This window comes from Coregonus lavaretus (genome assembly GCF_964263955.1).
Source record: "Coregonus lavaretus genome assembly, chromosome: 15".
NCBI classification, from domain to species: Eukaryota; Metazoa; Chordata; class Actinopteri; order Salmoniformes; family Salmonidae; genus Coregonus; species Coregonus lavaretus.
The window spans coordinates 40090217-40110842 of NC_140002.1; the positions used below are offsets into that span (position 1 = coordinate 40090217).

Sequence of the window (20626 nt, forward strand, 5' to 3'; positions counted from 1 at the left end):
TGGATGTATTTATCCTAAGAGCAGTTTATTCCCCTGTGGGAGTTTGCCTTTGAGACTATATCCAAACTACAATGATTCAGAGGAAAAATGCCATTACAACATTTCCCAAGAAAGAGCTACTCTGAGATTTATTGGGTGTATTAGTGTACGGTATGCTGAGCTCACTGTCCAGACACCCAGAGTCAAAGGTGAACAATGATAGACCCTCAGCTGACAAGGACTTTCCAGATAGTCTGCCTATAAAGTAACATTAAGTCTTCTTCTGTGGTCAGTTTGCAGTTTGGAGGTTGCAGCGTCTGAACCATGTTCTCCACGGCCACTTCATACAAGAACCAGCATTACTCTGAGCTGAAGAAGGAATGTCTGGAGGACAAGAAACTGTTTGAGGATCCAGAGTTTCCAGTTACCAATGCATCCCTGTTTTACAGGAAACCACCTCCTGGTATCGTGGAGTGGAAGAGACCAATGGTGAGTGACTGAGACCACTAAACAGAGCACTTGACTCATTCTAAACTTTGCTGTTTGATTTTTGATTCACCTGAGCAGTCATCTTTATTTCAGGCAGATTTGACAAAGAGAAAAATACACTTTTGTGCTTTATTTTTTTACAGTGAGGGAAAAAAGTATTTGATCCCTTGCTGATTTTGTAAGTTTGTCCACTGACAAAGACATGATTAGTCTATAATTTTAATGGTAGGTTTATTTGAACAGTGAGAGACAGAATAACAACAAAAAAATCTAGAAAAACGCATGTCAAAGATGTTATAAATTGATTTGCATTTTAATGAGAGAAATAAGTATTTGACCCCTCTGCAAAACACAACTTAGTACTTGGTGGAAAAACCCTTGTTGGCAATCACAGAGGTCAGACGTTTCTTGTAGTTGGCCACCAGGTTTGCACACATCTCAGGAGGGATTTTGTCCCACTCCTCTTTGTAGATCTTCTCTAAGTCATTAAGGTTTCGAGGCTGACGTTTGGCAACTCGAACCTTCAGCTCCCTCCACAGATTTTCTATGGGATTAAGGAGACTGGCTAGGCCACTCCAGGACCTTAATGTGCTTCTTCTTGAGCCACTCCTTTGTTGCCTTGGCCGTGTGTTTTGGGTCATTGTCATGCTGGAATACCCATCCACGACGCATTTTCAATGCCCTGGCTGAGGGAAAATCACCCAAGATTTGACGATACATGGCCCCGTCCATCGTCCCTTTGATGCGGTGAAGTTGTCCTGTCCGCTTAGCAGAAAAACACCCCCAAAGCATAATGTTTCCACCTCCATGTTTGACGGTGGGGATGGTGTTCTTGGGGTCAAAGGCAGCATTCCTCCTCCTCCAAACACGGTGAGTTGAGTTGATGCCAAAGAGCTCGATTTTGGTCTCATCTGACCACAACACTTTCACCCAGTTCTCCTCTGAATCATTCAGATGTTCATTGGCAAACTTCAGACGGGCCTGTATATGTGCTTTCTTGAGCAGGGGGACCTTGCGGGCGCTGCAGGATTTCAGTCCTTCACGGCGTAGTGTGTTACCAATTGTTTTCTTGGTGATTATGGTCCCAGCTGCCTTGAGATCATTGACAAGATCCTCCCGTGTAGTTCTGGGCTGATTCCTCACTGTTCTCATGATCATTGCAACTCCACGAGGTGAGATCTTGCATGGAGCCCCAGGCCGAGGGAGATTGACAGTTATTTTGTGTTTCTTCCATTTGCAAATAATCACACCAACTGTTGTCACCTTCTCACCAAGCTGCTTGGCGATGGTCTTGTAGCCCATTCCAGCCTTGTGTAGGTCTACAATCTTGTCCCTGACATCCTTGGAGAGCTCTTTGGTCTTGGCCATGGTGGAGAGTTTAGAATCTGATTGATTGATTGCTTCTGTGGACAGGTGTCTTTTATACAGGTAACAAGGTGAGATTAGGAGCACTCCCTTTAAGAGTGTGCTCCTAATCTCAGCTCGTTACCTGTATAAAAGACACCTGGGAGCCAGAAATCTTTCTGATTGAGAGGGGGTCAAATACTTATTTCCCTCATTAAAATGCAAATCAATTTATAACATTTTTGACATGCGTTTTTCTGGATTTCTTTGTTGTTATTCTGTCTCTCACTGTTCAAATAAACCTACCATTAAAATTATAGACAGATAATTTCTTTGTCAGTGGGCAAACGTACAAAATCAGCAGGGGATCAAATACTTTTTTCCCTCACTGTATATTTGTTTAATACCAAAAGCAGAGTCTGCATGCAAAAACATGAAACAGGAAATAGAATGTCACAAGCTTTAATGGCTCACTGAAACAATTTGTATTGCTAATGTTTTTCCTAGTAGTTTGGGGAAAATGTTATTGCTTAAAACACCAATTTATAGTTTAATGTTTGATGTTAGTCAAATTAAAGCTTATCAGAGTGCTCTAGACTGCTGTCTGGGACCAGATCATGGCCTGCCTCTGGTGCATTATTGAAACCAATGATGTCATGTCTATGATTGAATTTTCATACGTTCTGGCTTTTACAAGACTTTTACAAGACCTCTTGCATTATATGACTGTGTTATATTTAGCCATATAAAGGTATTGTGAAAGGTGTTTTTTGCTCATATAATATTTTGTGATGGAGTACTTCAAAGGTTAATTCCTTTTGAGTGGTTGTCTCTGAGGATTGTGTTAAAAGTTGTCTATAAGGAACAACAACGCTGGCCTGGGCCAAGTATGTCATGGTGAATGTCATCCACAATGGTCATGGTGGTGACAAACATCAAACTGTGGTGTGAAATTGGGGTGAGGGTGTTACTGGAAATGGTCTCGAAGTGTGTACTTTACATAGTGTGTGAGATATACAGTATATGACAGAACATGTGTGTTATGATGAGTTTCTCGGGTATCAAGTAATTAAGGATGTAAGAATATACTTAGACAACTCTGTGGAAAGTTAATACAAAGGTTTAATAGTCGGTACCAGGTTTGTTATAACAAAAGGCATGTGCTTCGCCTCTAGCTATTCCGAACTACTGAACAAAGAAAATATCTCAGCTTATATAGCTTAGATTACACGTTTCTTCAAGAACATCTGGCAACCCTCAATGGGCACTCCCTTCTTTGATGTTATTACCTTGTACCCCAAGTCAGTATATCATGTCCATCAATCATTCTAAGATCAACCTCAGTAATCTCCCTCGACATAATGGAATCCCTTGGTACTCCGACTGTGCGGCGCTCAGAATCGCTTATCTACTAAATTCAACCTGGTTCCCACCACACTATGAAAACATCATAACAATGTGTTGTATCACTGCCATTCTGTTCAGATGTGGGAGACAGAGTTAAAGTATTCCTGTTTAATGTATTCCTGTATCTGTGCTTTATATGGTATGTTGCTCAAGAGCTCAAGTGACAAGAAGAGAAAATACATTTTCTTATTTATCACAAAAGTACAACACCTCAAGAGAGTTCCAACTCATTTTAAAAGAAAACATGCTCTAAGCCAGAACTATTTGACAAGGATTTGTGACTATTGTTACAAGCATAACGTATCACTGAGCACATTCTAAGAAGTAATTGCATTTTCTGAATCCTCTCGTTGGTACAGGAAATCAGCAATGAGCCTCATCTGTTTGTGGAGGGCATCAGCTCCCATGACCTGAACCAAGGCATTGTGGGTAACTGCTGGTTTGTGGCGGCATGCTCCTGCTTGGCACTGAAACCAGACCTCTGGCAGAAGGTGAGTTTGGTTTCCTCCTGTCTGGTCACAGTCTGAGATGAGTGTCGCAAGAGAGGACTGTATGTGTATTTCCGTGTGTATTAGTTTCCTTTAGTCCCTTTATGGGTATATACAGTGGGGAAAAAAAGTATTTAGTCAGCCACCAATTGTGCAAGTTCTCCCACTTAAAAAGATGAGAGAGGCCTGTCATTTTCATCATAGGTACACGTCAACTATGACAGACAAATTGAGATTTTTTTTTCCTGAAAATCACATTGTATGATTTTTAATGAATTTATTTGCAAATTATGGTGGAAAATAAGTATTTGGTCAATAACAAAAGTTTCTCAATACTTTCTTATATACCCTTTGTTGGCAATGACACAGGTCAAACGTTTTCTGTAAGTCTTCACAAGGTTTTCACACACTGTTGCTGGTATTTTGGCCCATCCTTCATGCAGATCTCCTCTAGAGCAGTGGTGTTTTGGGGCTGTCGCTGGGCAACACGGACTTTCAACTCCCTCCAAAGATTTTCTATGGGGTTGAGATCTGGAGACTGGCTAGGCCACTCCAGGACCTTGAAATGCTTCTTACGAAGCCACTACTTCGTTGCCCGGGAGGTGTGTTTGGGATCATTGTCATGCTGAAAGACCCAGCCACGTTTCATCTTCAATGCCCTTGCTGATGGAAGGAGGTTTTCACTCAAAATCTCACGATACATGGCCCCATTCATTCTTTCCTTTACACGGATCAGTCATCCTGGTCCCTTTGCAGAAAAACAGCCCCAAAGCATGATGTTTCCACCCCCATGCTTCACAGTAGGTATGGTGTTCTTTGGATGCAATTCAACATTCTTTGTCCTCCAAACACGACGAGTTGAGTTTTTACCAAAAAGTTGTATTTTGGTTTCATCTGACCATATGACATTCTCCCAATCCTCTTCTGGATCATCCAAATGCACTCTAGCAAACTTCAGACGGGCCTGGACATGTACTGGCTTAAGCAGGGGGACACGTCTGGCACTGCAGGATTTGAGTCCCTGGCGGCGTAGTGTGTTACTGATGGTAGGCTTTGTTACTTTGGTCCCAGCTCTCTGCAGGTCATTCACTAGGTCCCCCCGTGTGGTTCTGGGATTTTTGCTCACCGTTCTTGTGATCATTTTGACCCCACGGGTGAGATCTTGCGTGGAGCCCCAGATCGAGGGAGATTATCAGTGGTCTTGTATGTCTTCCATTTCCTAATAATTGCTCCCACAGTTGATTTCTTCAAACCAAGCTGCTTACCTATTGCAGATTCAGTCTTCCCAGCCTGGTGCAGGTCTACAATTTTGTTTCTGGTGTCCTTTGACAGCTCTTTGGTCTTGGCCATAGTGGAGTTTGGAATGTGACTGTTTGAGGTTGTGGACAGGTGTCTTTTATACTGATAACAAGTTCAAACAGGTGCCATTAATACAGGTAACAAGTGGAGGACAGAGGAGCCTCTTAAAGAAGAAGTTACAGGTCTGTGAGAGCCAGAAATCTTGCTTGTTTGTAGGTGACCAAATACTTATTTTCCACCATAATTTGCAAATAAATTCATAAAAAATCCTACAATGTGATTTTCTGGATATTTTTTCCTCAATTTGTCTGTCATAGTTGACGTGTACCTATGATGAAAATTACAGGCCTCTCTCATCTTTTTAAGTGGGAGAACTTGCACAATTGGTGGCTGACTAAATACTTTTTTCCCCACTGTACATGGTGCTGTTTGGGAAGGAACACATACATAATGAATGTGAAGTATGTGGGTGGATATCTATGTCATTCCATACTGTTGATACCTGACTCAAGGTTTATGTAACTTAGTTCACCTGAGGAATTCACCTGAGGGGCTTTTACTGTCATTGAATGGAAAAGAGTGTAATCTTTCCTTCTTAAATTACCCTACTACCCCTCAGCAACATTCATATTTTCCTTCAATTCAAATGATCCTGGCAAGGAAAATAAGTACTCGCCAATATTCCCGCCTGTCACGCCCTGGCTCTGGGGACTCTAATATGTTGAGCCAGGGTGTGTATAGTCTATGTGTGTTCTAGGTTTCACTTTCTGGTTTTGTAGATCTATGTTGGCCAGGGTGGCTCCCAATCAGAGACGGCTGTAGCTCGTTGTCTCTGATTGGGAGTCATACTTAGGTAGCCGTTTGGCACTCATTCATTGTGGTTTCTTGTTCGTATTTGGTTTGTGTATTACCATTGACTGTCACGTCATCGTTTTGTTGTTTTGATCGTGTGATCATTCTATAAATAAATATGTTCGCCTTTAACGCTGCGCCTTGGTCCTCCTCTATGTATGACGATCGTGACAGAAGAAACCACCAAGATTTGACCAAGCAGCGTGTCCAGGAGCCATCGCCAGGGAGATCTCTAGCAGATCTCCTTCGCCTCCTCGACTGGGTCAAGCCGAGTGAGGAAGAGAAGGGCTTGACATTGTGGCAGAAGGGCGAAAGGCTGGCGAGGGACATGGAGACCTGGTCCACGGGTAGGAGAGACGCCCAGAATTTTTTTAGGGGGGGGCTAACGCCGTGGACGACGGGCCAGCAGGAGACCGCGGCAGAGTGGCCCAGCGGATTGGCAGAGGAGGCCGCCAGGTTACGGGGGCCACTGGTCGAAGAGGGGGTGGAAGGTGTAGAGGCACGGCGAGAGGTACTGGGGTGTGTTACCAGTCCGGTCCGGCCCATTCCAGATCCCTGCGTAGGACCAGTGGTGTGTGTCCCCAGTACGGTCCGGCCTGTTCCTGCTCCCCGCACCAAGTCAGTGGTGCGCTTCGTCAGCCCGGCTCGGCCCGTTCCTGCTCCCCGCACCAAGTCAGTGGTGCGCTTCGTCAGCCCGGCTCGGCCCGTTCCTGCTCCCCGCACCAAGTCAGTGGTGCGCTTCGTCAGCCCAGCTCGGCCCGTTCCTGCTCCCCGCACCAAGTCAGTGGTGCGCTTCGTCAGCCCGGCTCGGCCCGTTCCTGCTCCCCGCACCAAGTCAGTGGTGCGCTTCGTCAGCCCGGCTCGGCCCGTTCCTGCTCCCCGCACCAAGTCAGTGGTGCGCTTCGTCAGCCCGGCTCGGCCCGTTCCTGCTCCCCGCACCAAGTCAGTGGTGCGCTTCGTCAGCCCGGCTCGGCCCGTTCCTGCTCCCCGCACCAAGTCAGTGGTGCGCTTCGACAGCCCGGCTCGGCCCGCTCCTGCTCCCCACACCAAGCCAGTGGTGTGCGTCGTCAGTCCGGTACGGCCCGTAGCCTGTTCCACCGGTGGCTGGTCCGGCACCGGTCAGATGCTTCACGCCGGAGCTAGAGCAATCCGCTCCACCAGTGTGCAGTCCAGCTCCGGCCAGCGGGGCCAGACCGGACCAGGGGTACTTTGGGGGGTTGGAGAGAGAGGGAGCGGGGATCAGGCCCGGAGCCGGATCCGCCGCCTAAGCGGAGTGCCCACCCGGTCCCTCCCCTGTGGTGTTTGGTGGGCGCGGTCGGAGTCCGCGCCTTTAGGGGTGGGTACTGTCACGCCCTGGCTCTGGGGACTCTAATATGTTGAGCCAGGGTGTGTATAGTCTATGTGTGTTCTAGGTTTCACTTTCTGGTTTTGTAGATCTATGTTGGCCAGGGTGGCTCCCAATCAGAGACGGCTGTAGCTCGTTGTCTCTGATTGGGAGTCATACTTAGGTAGCCGTTTGGCACTCATTCATTGTGGTTTCTTGTTCGTATTTGGTTTGTGTATTACCATTGACTGTCACGTCATCGTTTTGTTGTTTTGATCGTGTGATCATTCTATAAATAAATATGTTCGCCTTCAACGCTGCGCCTTGGTCCTCCTCTATGTATGACGATCGTGACACCGGCCATGTTGAAAACTATTAACATTTGACTAGACATGTGGTTCACTGTGAAGCCCTGTGTGTTGACAGGTCATCCCTGACTGGAAGGAGCAGGAGTGGGACTCCAAGCACCCTGAGAACTATGCTGGTATCTTCCACTTCCAGTTCTGGGTGTTTGGGGAGTGGGTTGATGTGGTGGTGGATGACCGCCTGCCCACCATCAACGGAGAGCTCATCTACTGCCACTCCAAACTCAACAACGAGTTCTGGAGTGCCCTGCTTGAAAAAGCCTATGCCAAGTCAGTATACTCTAAACATTACTCAACCCTCCTTTCAACTCCCTTTTTTTGCCCTCTGACCTCTCTGTATCCTCTTCTGACTCTTCTCTCTCTCCTCTTGTCTCCAGGCTCTCTGGCTGTTATGAGTCTCTGGACGGGGGCAACACTGGGGATGCGGTTGTTGATTTCAGTGGAGCCGTGGCAGAGGCCATTAACCTGGAGGCTGAAGTTTTCCACAAAGACCAGGAGAAAATGGACAACCTGTTTGAGGACTTGCTCAAAGTCTACGACAGGGGTGGAATCATCAGCTGCTCCATCAAGGTCTGTCTTCTCAATTGATCATTTTCAATTGGTCAGCACACTGTATATAGTCACAGGTAATTGTCACAAGGACACAACCCACTGGACAAACACTGATTTAAATCAGTGTTGTTTCAACGTAATTTGTCAACGTATTGTGATGTGGAATCAACGTGGATAATACATTGGATTTGAAAAATGTCATCAACCAGTACAGTTTTCATCTCATTTCAACCAGCGTTGTAAACATTGAAATTAAGGTAAAACTTCAACTTAAATACATTGACTTTACCTGAAAAAGTGTATTATTAATATCATGAATTAGGCATTCTATTTATAGGGCTAATGGTAACTACTACTAAACTTCCAAAGCTCCAATCAACCATGGATGAATGATTGCATACCTAGCTACAAGTTGAAAAAATGGTGTCCTTTGTTGGGCAAATCAGATGTCAATATAGTATTTGTAAACCCAACCTCACTCCGAATTTACTGTTAACTGAACAAACAAACAATTGTTGGCCCAAACTTAGCTCCAACATGAGAAAACGTTGGCAAAAAAATTCTGTCAATTTAAAATTATGTGTTTGCTCAACTTGTCTAATATGTTCATTCAACTATGAATCATTATTTGGGCATCTTAACTTTTAAAAAAGTATGCGCAACTGGTTATACACACAGTGCTTTTAATATACAATATTTTCAACTTACATTTTTGACAAACATGATTATATTGTGCATGTTCATTTATATAGCATTATTATTCAACATGTCCTCACCTGGGAGCTGAACTCACAACCTCTTGATTCATGGCGTTCTGATTTTAGGTTTTTCTGTGTAATTGTCTAATGTTGGTGTGGCATATTACTATGTTTTAATGTTACTCCTCAATCACTATGATTAATAAAAGTGTTTTTCTTGAAGGTACTTTTAACAGAGCTGAGATTTACTTTGAAGTGGAAATTGTAACAATACAGGTGAAGTCAGTTACTGACACAGACATGGTGGCATAGCAGAAATATTGTAATGCTGTGAAAGGGAAAGAGAAAGGGAAAGGGGGATACCTAGTCCGTTGTACAACTGAATGCATTTAACTGAAATGTGTCTTCCACATTTAACCCAACCCCACTGAATCAGAGAGGTTGTGAGTTCAAATCCCAGGTGAGGACATGTTGAATATGAATTACTGTATAAATGCACAATGAATGTCAAATAAACTATTATTAGGGCATCTTATTTAAAAAAGGCTGTGGATCTAGGTACACACATTGCTTTTAAAGCAGTGTGTGTACCTAGTTCCACAGCCTATTTTTTAGGTAAGATGCCAAAATAATAATTTATATTGAATGAACATAAGAGACAATTTGAGCAAACACGTCATTTTAAGTTGACTGAATTGCCTACGTTGTCTCATGTTGGAGCTAAGTTTGGGCCAACTAAAAATGTTAAGTTCAGGTAACACTTTGACCAAAAGGTTGAGTAAACCCCAAAAAATGTCTGTGCAACCAGTTACTTAATAATATTTAGTTTAAACAACTAGATTTATTTTTACAGTGTATGGAAGCTGATCAATGTCTAAATGTATTGACATGATAGCTCAGCTGAAATGAGCATAGATTGTTTCCAAAGCTAAGCAGGGTACATAGAAGTAGGCATCTGGATAGTAGACTTGTTCTCACTTTAACTGCATTACCCCTCATATACCAGTAGGAGTCACTGTTCAGGTAGAAATAGTTGAACTGTGGCTTCTCATTTTATTTCAATATACCTCTTTATTTACAATGCCTTGCAAAAGTATTCATCCCCCTTGGCGTTTTTCCTATTTTGTTGCATTACAACCTGCAATTTAAATGGATTTTTATTTGGATTTCATGTAATGGACATACACAAAATAGTCCAAATTGGTGAAGTGAAATGAAAAAAATAACTTGTTTCAAAGAATTATACAAAATAAATAACGGAAAAGTGATGCGTGCATATGTATTCACCCCCCTTTGCTATGAAGCCCCTAAATAAGATCTGGTGCAACCAATTACCTTCAGAAGTCACATAATTAGTTAAATAAAGTCCACCTGTGCAATCTAAGTGTCACATGATCTGTCACATGATCTCAGTATATATACACACCTGTTCTGAAAGGCCCCAGAGTCTGCAACACCACTAAGCAAGGGGCACCACCAAGCAAGTGGCACCATGAAGACCAAGGAGCTCTATAAACAGGCCAGGGACAGAGTTGTGGAGAAGTACAGATCAGGGTTGGGTTATAAAAAAATATCAGAAACTTTGAACATCCCACGGAGCACCATTAAATCCACCATTAAATGGCACCACAACAAACCTGCCAAGAGGGGGCCGCCCACTAAAACTCAAGGACCAGGCAAGGAGGGCATTAATCAGAGAGGCAACAAAGAGACCAAAGATAACCCTGAAGGAGCTGCAAAGCTCCACAGTGGAGATTGGAGTATATGTCCATAGGACCACTTTAAGCCATACACTCCACAGAGCTGGTCTTTACGGAAGAGTGGCCAGAAAAAAGCCATTGCTTAAAGAAAAATATAAGCAAACACTTTTGGTGTTCGCCAAAAGCCATGTGGGAGACTCCGCAAACATATGGAAGAAGGGACTGGTCAGATGAGACTACAATTGAGCTTTTTGGCCATCAAGGAAAACGCTATGTCTGGCGCAAATCCAACACCTCTCATCACCCCGAGAACACCATCCCCACAGTGAAGCATGGTGGTGGCATCATCATGCTGTGGGGATGGTTTTCATTGGCAGGGACTGGGAAACTGATCAGAATTGAAGGAATGATGGATGGCGCTAAATACAGGGAAATTCTTGAGGGAAACCTGTTTCAGTCTTCCAGAGATTTGAGACTGGGACGGAGGTTCACCTTCCAGCAGGACAATGACCCTAAGCATATTGCTAAAGCAATAGTCGAGTGGTTTAAGGGGAAACATTTAAATGTGTTGGAACGGCCTAGTCAAAGCCCAGACCTCAATCCAATTTTTTTATCTGTGGTATGACTTAAAGATTGCTGTACACCAGCGGAACCCATCCAACTTGAAGGAGCTGGAGCAGTTTTGTCTTGAAGAATGGGCAAAAATCCAGTGGCTAGATTTGCCAAGCTTATAGAGACATACCCCAAGAGACTTGCAGCTGTAATTGCTGCAAAAGGTGGCTCTAGAAAGTATTGACTTTGGGGGGGTGAATAGTTATGCATGCTCAAGTTTTCTGTTTTTTTGTCTTATTTCTTGTTTGTTTCACGATAAAAAATATTTTGCATCTTCAAAGTGGTAGGCATGTTGTGTAAATCAAATGATACAACCCCCCCCAAAATTAATTTTAATTCCAGGTTGTAAGGCAACAAAATAATAAAAATGCCAAGGGGGGTGAATACTTTCGCAAGCCACTGTAGGTTGATAGCATGACGTTGAAACAATGAAGTTGATTCAAACATATCATTTTACTATCAACATTGAAACAAGGTCAAATTAAATGTGTCTAATCAAATAAAAATTAAACATAATTTCAACCATTTCTATGTGGAATTTTCAATGCAATTTTAACTTATACATAGTTCTGATAATTATGTTGAAATTAGATTGCTGTAACAACCAGTTAGTCAGGTTACGTAGAAGTTTTGCCCTAATTTCAATGTTTACAAGGCTGGTTGAATTACTTTTTTTTAAATCCAATGTATTTTCCACGTTGATTTCATGTCACAAATTGTTGACAAATTATGCTGAAACAACATTTATTCAACCAGTGTGTGCCCAGTGGGAAGTGACTGACTTATGTGTTTGTCACTCTCTTAGGCGTCTCCTTCTGAAAGCGAGGCTTGGATGGCGTGTGGGCTAGTGAAGGGCCATGCCTACTCAGTGACTGCAGTGAAGAAGGTACGGTTGGGCCACGATCTGATGGCCTACTTCCAGAACAAGTCCATCCCCCTGATCCGCATGAGAAACCCGTGGGGAAAAACAGAGTGGAACAGAGCCTGGAGTGACAGGTGTGGAGGACATTGAGCCTTTATCCTCCCCTCTCACGTACTGATCAACCTCTCCACACTTCAGTGCACAAGTGACCTCATCAACTCATCTCATTCTCCCTCTATTTCCTGTTGCCCCTCCCCCTCTCTCACTTCAGTTCAGCAGAATGGGAAAAGGTTGGCAGCATGGAGAGGGATAAGCTTGGCATCACAGTAGAAAACGATGGGGAGTTCTGGTGAGTGTAAACAAAACAATTAAAGACTATTACCTCTTCTGTTCAGTGCGTGAGATAGTGTTTTATCTACTGTAAAACTGAAATTAATAGCCCGGGGAGTTTATTTGCTTAAATCACGGAACACAACAGGCGCTTATTACAGACAGGCTTCTATTTCAGCCAGGCTGAAGCACACAGCTTTTGCTCATTTGCATAGTTAATTGTTTAATTCCAGCATTCACTTCTAGCATTTTAATCAATTTCTTCATTTCCTGCACTAATGTGTTATCATTTACACACTGTGTCACATTTCTTGAAGAAATATATATTTTCCTTAATAATTATTCTCCTTTGACTGTGATTTTTCAGCAGTTCTTACTTTTGTCACTAAAGGGCGATTGGTCTGGGGGTCTGTACTCCTGAAGTTGTTGACTGTTTTTGTGCTTGTTTTTGTGCTGTTTTTGCTTTCTGTCTTTTCCACAAGGTGACGATATTTCCAGGGAGGTCAATGAGAGAGTGTCGAATTTGGTTAACAAAAAATTTTGTGGCTTATTTGCTACATGTGGCTTATTTGATCTAATATAAGTTTTGTAATGCTTAGGTTGTTATGAGTGTACTGATATACAGTGAGGGAAAAAAGTATTTGATCCCCTGCTGATTTTGTACGTTTGCCCACTGACAAAGACATGATCTGTCACGATCGTCATATGGAACAGACCAAGGCGCAGCGTGATGAACAAACATACTTTAATTAGTTAAAGTTTAAACACAAAACAAGAAACGACTCGTGACGTCCAACGGTCTAACATAAACAGACTTGAAACAAGATCCCACAAACACAAATGGGAAACAGACAGTTTAAATATGGCTCCCAATCAGAGACAACCAACGACAGCTGACACTCGTTGCCTCTGATTGGGAGCCACTCAGGCCAATATAGAAATACACATACTAGATAAACAAATGAAATGCACACCCTGGCTCAACATACAAGTGTCCCCAGAGCCAGTGCGTGACAGTACCCCCCCCTAAAGGCGCGGACTCCGACCGCGCCCACCAAACACCACAGGGGAGGGACCGGGTGGGCACTCCGCTTAGGCGGCGGATCCGGCTCCGGGCCTGATCCCCGCTCCCTCTCCAACCCCCCAAAGTACCCCTGGTCCGGTCTGAGCTGGACTGCACACTGGTGGAGCGGATTGCTCTAGCTCCGGCGTGAAGCATCTGACCGGTGCCGGACCAGCCACCGGTGGAACAGGCACGGGCCGTGCCGGACTGACGACGCCCACCACTGGCTTGGTGTGGGGAGCAGGAGCGGGCCGCGCAGGGCTGACGAAACGCACCACTGACTTGGTGCGGGGAGCAGGAGCGGGCCGGACCGGGCTGACGAAGCGCACCACTGACTTGGTGCGGGGAGCAGGAACGGGCCGTGCCGGGCTGACGAAGCGCACCACTGACTTGGTGCGGGGAGCAGGAACGGGCCGAGCTGGGCTGACGAAACGCACCACTGACTTGGTGCGGGGAGCAGGAACGGGCCGCGCCGGGCTGACGAAACGCACCACTGACTTGGTGTGGGGAGCAGGAGCGGGCCGGACCGGGCTGACGAAGCGCACCACTGACTTGGTGCGGGGAGCAGGAACGGGCCGTGCCGGGCTGACGAAGCGCACCACTGACTTGGTGCGAGTGGCAGGAACAGGCCGGACCGTACTGGGAACACACACCACTGGCCCTACGTGGGGATCAGGAACAGGCCGGACTGGACTGGCAACACACGCCAGTACCTCTCGCCGTGCCTCTACATCCTCCTTCCCCCTGGTGACCAGTGACTCCCGTAACCTGGCGGCCTCCTGCTGCCCCGTCGTCCACGGCGTTAGCCCCCCCCTAAAAAATTTATGGGCTTCACTCCTACCCGTGGCCAAGGCCTCCATCCCTCTTGCCAGACTCGCACTCATCTCCTCCCAAGTCCATCCTCTCTCCTCATCACGCTGCTTGATCCAGTCGAGGTGGGATCTTCTGTCACGATCGTCTACCAAAGATGAGGACCAAGGCGCAGCGTTGCAGGCAAACATACTCTTTAATTAGAGACACGATCAAAACAACAAACGATACGTGACAGTTCACGGTCTAACATAAACAGACTTGAAACAAGATCCCACAAACACAAATGGGAAACAGACAGTTTAAATATGGCTCCCAATCAGAGGCAACAAGTGTCAGCTGTCGTTGGTTGTCTCTGATTGGGAGCCATATTTAAACTGTCTGTTTCCCATTTGTGTTTGTGGGATCTTGTTTCAAGTCTGTTTATGTTAGACCGTGAACTGTCATGTATCGTTTGTTGTTTTGATCGTGTCTCTAATTAAAGAGTATGTTTGCCTGCAACGCTGCGCCTTGGTCCTCATCTTTGGTAGACGATCGTGACATGATCAGTCTATAATTTTAATGGTAGGTTTATTTGAACAGTGAGAGACAGAATAACTACAAAATAATCCAGAAAAATGCATGTCAAAAATGTTATAAATTGATTTGCATTTTAATGAGGGAAATAAGTATTTGACCCCTCTGCAAAACATGACTTAGTACTTGGTGGCAAAACCCTTGTTGGCAATCACAGAGGTCAGACGTTTCTTGTAGTTGGCCACCAGATTTGCACACATCTCAGGAGGGATTTTGTCCCACTCCTCTTTGCAGACCAAGTCATTAAGGTTTCGAGGCTGACGTTTGGCAACTCGAACCTTCAGCTCCCCCCACAGATTTTCTATGGGATTAAGGTCTGGAGAATGGCTAGGCCACTCCAGGACCTTAATGTGCTTCTTCTTGAGCCACTCGTTTGTTGCCTTGGCCGTGTGTTTTGGGTCATTGTCATGCTGGAATACCCATCCACGACCCATTTTCAATGCCCTGGCTGAGGGAAGGAGGTTCTCACCCAAGATATGACGGTACATGGCCCCGTCCATCGTCCCTTTGATGCGGTAAAGTTGTCCTGTCCCCTTAGAAGAAAAACACCCCCAAAGCATAATGTTTCCACCTCCATGTGGATGGTGTTCTTGGGGTCATAGGCAGCATTCCTCCTCCTCCAAACACGGCGAGTTGAGTTGATGCCAAAGAGCTCGATTTTGGTCTCATCTGACCACAACACTTTCACCCAGTTCTCCTCTGAATCATTCAGATGTTCATTGGCAAACTTCAGACGGGCCTATATATGTGCTTTCTTCAGCAGGGGGGCCTTGTGGATTTCAGTCCTTCACGGCGTAGTGTGTTACCAATTGTTTTCTTGGTGACTATGGTCCCAGCTGCCTTGAGATCATTGACAAGATCCTCCCGTGTAGTTCTGGGCTGATTCCTCACCGTTCTCAAGATCATTGCAACTCCACGAGGTGAGATCTTGCATGGAGCCCCAGGCCGAGGGAGATTGACAGTTATTTTGTGTTTCTTCCATTTGCGAATAATCGCACCAACTGTTGTCACCTTCTCACCAAGCTGCTTGGCGATGGTCTTGTTGCCCATTCCAGCCTTGTGTAGGTGTACAGTCTTGTCCCTGACATCCTTGGAGAGCTCTTTGGTCTTGGCCATGGTGGAGAGTTTGGAATCTGAATGATTGATTGCTTCTGTGGACAGGTGTCTTTTATACAGGTAACAAACTGAGATTAGGAGCACTCCCTTAAAGAGTGTGCTCCTAATCTCAGCTCGTTACCTGTATGAAAGACACCTGGGAGCCAGAGATCTTTCTGATTGAGAGGGGGTCAAATACTTATTTCCCTCAATAAAATGCAAATCAATTTATAACATTTTTGACATGCGTTTTTCTGGATTTCTTTGTTGTTATTCTATCTCTCACTGTCCAAATAAACCTACCATTAAAATTATAGACAGATAATTTATTTGTCAGTGGGCAAACGTACAAAATCAGCAGGGGATCAAATACTTTTTTCCCTCACTGTAAGTAGGACACGTGACATCTCGACAACTTTGAGATAAAACACTTTATATCGGAGTTGTGCCTGATGTTCACTAGCCTCTGCCGAATCCCCAACAACCGGATGTTCCGGTTTTCAGGGGAAATGGAAAGAGGGCCTGTGACACACGATTTCCACCTTGGAACGTTAAAAAGGCGACACTCCATTTTATCTCCTCCTCCACATTTACTGGATTGGTTGAATAGTGCTGAACAGAACCTCTTCTTGTCAAGACCAGTATGTAGGAGATCTAGTTTCAGGTGTTTCTTTTACGCCTGCTACGTTAGGTTAGTTGTTCACACACGTACTGTATCTGCCCTCTCATTGGCTAGAATGGTCCCACCAGATCTTGACTCCTCCCGACTGCCTTCCATTTTTGAAGACATTTATTTTAATTGTTAGAGCGTCTACTTGAGTATCTGGTCAATATAATGGATAATCTGTGTAAAAACAGATGATTTCCATAATTGTTTTGATTAATCACTGAATTATTTATTGTAACAAATAAAACATTAAACCTCATTTAAAAAATAATGGAAACCTCGTAAACAATTCATTTAGACCCAGCGTTTATTTGAAACAGGTGTTTATTTGCTGAATTGTGTGCCATTGCCCGGCTATCAAAAGGGACAGGCGGCTATTTGAGACTCAGCGTTTAATTGAGGTTTTATGGTATCTACCAATCTTAATTTGTGCCTCTATGTGTTATCTCCATAGGATGGCATTTACAGACTGGTGTAAGTACTTCACGGACGCAGACGTGTGTCATCTCATCAACACCTCTCTGCTCACCATCCACAAGACATGGCACGAAGTGATGCATTTCGGGAGTTGGACCAAGCATTCAGACCCCCTGCACAACCGCTGTGGAGGCTGCATGAACCACAAACATACCTTCCTACAGAACCCACAGTACCTGTTTGACATGACCAAGGAGGTGGACGAGGTTCTGATCTCCCTACAGCAGAGAGACATGAAGATCCACAGACGTATCGGCCAGGGAGAGAACCTCACCATCGGCTTCGCCGTCTTCAAGGTAGTTAATATTAACACCCTCTTAGATTGACTGCAGTGGGACTGGGGTGAGAGACTGGGTCAGTGAGGGTTTGTCAAAAGGACAGGGTGTACGTCTGGGGCGTGGGGCGTTGGTCCAACTTAAGTTTATTTTAGGGGAGAAGTTCTCTGCGCCACATGTTTGGCTTCCCCATCTGTATAAGAATTTGGCTAAATCAATGGAATTTCACTTTTCTCTCTTCATCTGTTGAACAAACAGCAAATCAGCCAGTGGGTGTTTACAATAATGGTTAGACATTACTTATAATGGCCACATTGGCCAGTTCATACCTGTAATCACTAAACTTCATTTTAAGGGGTCCTTATTACAGTGTAATTACATGTGTAATTACACTGTAACAAGTATTGTAGTTAATTGTAACTTCATTGAGTTTACAAAAACAGATAAGATATAGGTCAACCTCACTGACTGGTGTCTACCATACTTATAATTACTGTGTACATTACCCATTATGACAACCGGAAACTCCTTGCCATCCAAGTAAGTGGCTAAACCCACTAGTACACCACAGAGTACATGTAATATCTGCATAAGTACAACGTAATTACTAGGTGTTACACAGGATTTAGCTACTTAAAATGAAGCATATCTTGAGGGGTACTTACTTGTAATTAATGTGTACTTACAGTGCATTCGGAAAGTATTCAGACCCCTTCCCTTTTTCCACATTTTGTTACGTTACAGCCTTATTCTAAAATTGATTGAATTAATGTTTTCCCTCATCAATCTACACACAATACCCCATAATGACAAAGCGAAAACAGGTTTTTAGAAATGTTTGCAAATTTATACAGAAAAATACAGAAAAACCATATTTACATAAGTATTCAGACCCTTTGCTATGAGACTCGAAATTGACCTTAGGTGCATCCTGTTTCCATTGATCATCCTTGAGATGTTTCTACAACTTGATTGGAGTCCACCTGTGGTAAATTCAATTGATTGGACATGAGTTGGAAAGGCACACACCTGACTATACAGTGCTATGAAAAAGTAACAATTACATATTTATTTCATTTATTTCATAAACAAAGTTATGCAATACCCAATTCCCCTGTGTGAAAAAGTAATTGCACTTACACTCAATAACTGGTTGTGCCACCTTTAGCTGCAATGACTCCAACCAAATGCTTCCTGTAGTTGTTGATCAGTCTCTCACGTCGCTGTGGAGGAATTTTGGCCCACTCTTCCATGCAGAACTGCTTTAACTCAGTGACCTGTGGGTTTTCAAGCATGAACTGCTCGTTTCAAGTCCTGCCACAACATCTCAATTGGGATTAGGTCTGGACTTTGACTAGGCCATTCCAAAACTTCATATTTGTTGCTTTTTTTTTAGCAATTTTCATGTAGACTTGATTGTGTGTTTTGGATCATTGTCTTGCTGCATGACCCAGCTGCGCTTCAGCTTCAGCTCACAGACGGATGGTCTGACATTCTCCTTTAGAATTCTCTGATACAGAGCAGAATTCATGGTTCCTTCTATTAAGGCATGTCGTCCAGGTCCTGAGGCAGCAAAGCATCCCCAAACTATCACACCACCACCACCATGCTTGACCTTTGGTATGATGTTCTTACTGTGGAATGCAGAGTGGCACAACCAGTTATTGAGTGTAAGGGGGCAATTACTTTTTCACACAGGGGAATTGGGTGTTGCATATCTTTGTTTATGAAATAAATTAAATAAACATGTAATTGTTGTGTTATTTGTTCACTTATGTTCACTTTATCTAATATTAGGTTTTGGTTGAAGATCTGATAACATTCAGTATCACAAATATGCAAAAGTAGAGAAAATTAGAAAGGGGGCAAATACTTTTTCATAGCACTGTATAAGGTCCCACAGTTGACAGTGCATGTCAGCGCAAAAACCAAGCCATGAGGTGGAAGGAATTGTCCGTATAGCTCCAAGACAGGATTATGTTGAGGCACAGATCTGGGAAAGGGTACCAAAACATTTCTGCACCATTAAAGGTCCCCAAGAACACAGTGGCCTCCATCATTCTTAAATGGAAGAAGTTTGGAATCACCAAGACTCTTCCTAGATCGGGCCGCCCGGCCAAACTGAGCAATCGAGGGAGGTGATCAAGAACCCGATAGTCACTCTGACCGAGCTCCAGAGTTCCTCTGTGGAGATGGGAAAACCTTCCAGAAGGACAACCATCTCTGCAGCACTCCACCAATCAGGCCTTTATGGTAGAGTGGCCAGACGTAAGCCACTCCTCAGTTTGCCAAAAGGCAGCTAAAGGACTTTCAGACCATGAGAAACAAGATTCTCTGGTCTGATGAAACCAAGATTGAACTCTTTGGCCTGAATGCCAATCGTCACGTCTGGAGGAAACCTGGCACCATCCCTATGGTGAAGTATGGTGGTGGCAGCATCATGCTGTGGGGATGTTTTTCAGCGGCAGGGACTGGGAGACTAGTCGGGATCGAGGGAAAGATGAACAGAGCAAAGTACAGAGAGATCCTTGATGAAAACCTGCTTTAGAGAGCTCAGGACCTCAGACTGGGGCGAAGGTTCACCTTCCAACAGGACAATGACCCTAACCACACAGCCAAGACAACGCAGGAGTGGCTTTGGGACAAGTCTCTGATTGTCCCTGAGTGGCCCAGCCAGAGACCGGACTTGAACCCGATCAAACATCTCTGGAGAGACCTGAAAATAGCTGTGCAGCGACGCTCCCCATCCAACCTGACAGAGCTCGAGAGGATCTGCAGAGAAGAATGGGAGAAACTCCCCAAATACAGGTGTGCCAAGGTTGTATAGTCATACCCAAGAAGACTCGAAGCTGTAATCGCTGCCAAAAGTGCTTCAACAAAGTACTGAGTAAAGGGTCTGAATACTTATGTAAATGTGATATTTCCTTTTTTTTTTTTTATATATTTGCAAAAATTTATAAAAACCTGTTTTTGCTTCGTCATTATGGGGTATTGTGTGTACATCGATAAGGGAAAATATAATTTAATACATTTTAGAATAAGGCTGTAACGGAACAAAATGTTGAAAAAGTCAAGGGGTCTGAATACTTTCCGAATGCACCGAATGCATTGTCCATAGTACATTATTCATCCTGTCAATCTGGCCCTCATTTTAAGGCTTCTGGAAGCACCATCCAAGTGGGAGGATAAACACACTAGCACACCACAGAGTACATGTCATAAATACAATGGAATTACTAGGTGTTACACTTTTTTAACTAGTTAAATCCTGTATAGTGTCTTCCAGAAGCTATACAATTAGGGTCAGCTTGTCAGGATGGGTAACGTACTATATAAGTACACATTAATTACAAGTAAGTACC

At 44.2% G+C, this 20626-nt stretch overlaps 1 protein-coding gene across 1 annotated transcript in view; it reads left to right on the forward strand.

Annotated features, from left to right (window-relative positions):
- Positions 1-303: 303 nt before the first annotated feature.
- The window catches only part of LOC311142568 (calpain-5-like), a gene marked incomplete at both ends in the record, with an annotated part of 28280 nt that continues 7957 nt past the window's right edge, over positions 304-20626 (forward strand). Inside the window, 7 exons of the mRNA XM_084178245.1 lie at positions 304-468; positions 3579-3710; positions 7609-7817; positions 7925-8117; positions 11915-12105; positions 12243-12320; positions 16967-17285. Coding sequence (XP_084034371.1) covers positions 304-468; positions 3579-3710; positions 7609-7817; positions 7925-8117; positions 11915-12105; positions 12243-12320; positions 16967-17285 — 1287 coding nt within the window. The remainder of the gene's footprint in view (positions 469-3578; positions 3711-7608; positions 7818-7924; positions 8118-11914; positions 12106-12242; positions 12321-16966; positions 17286-20626) is intronic.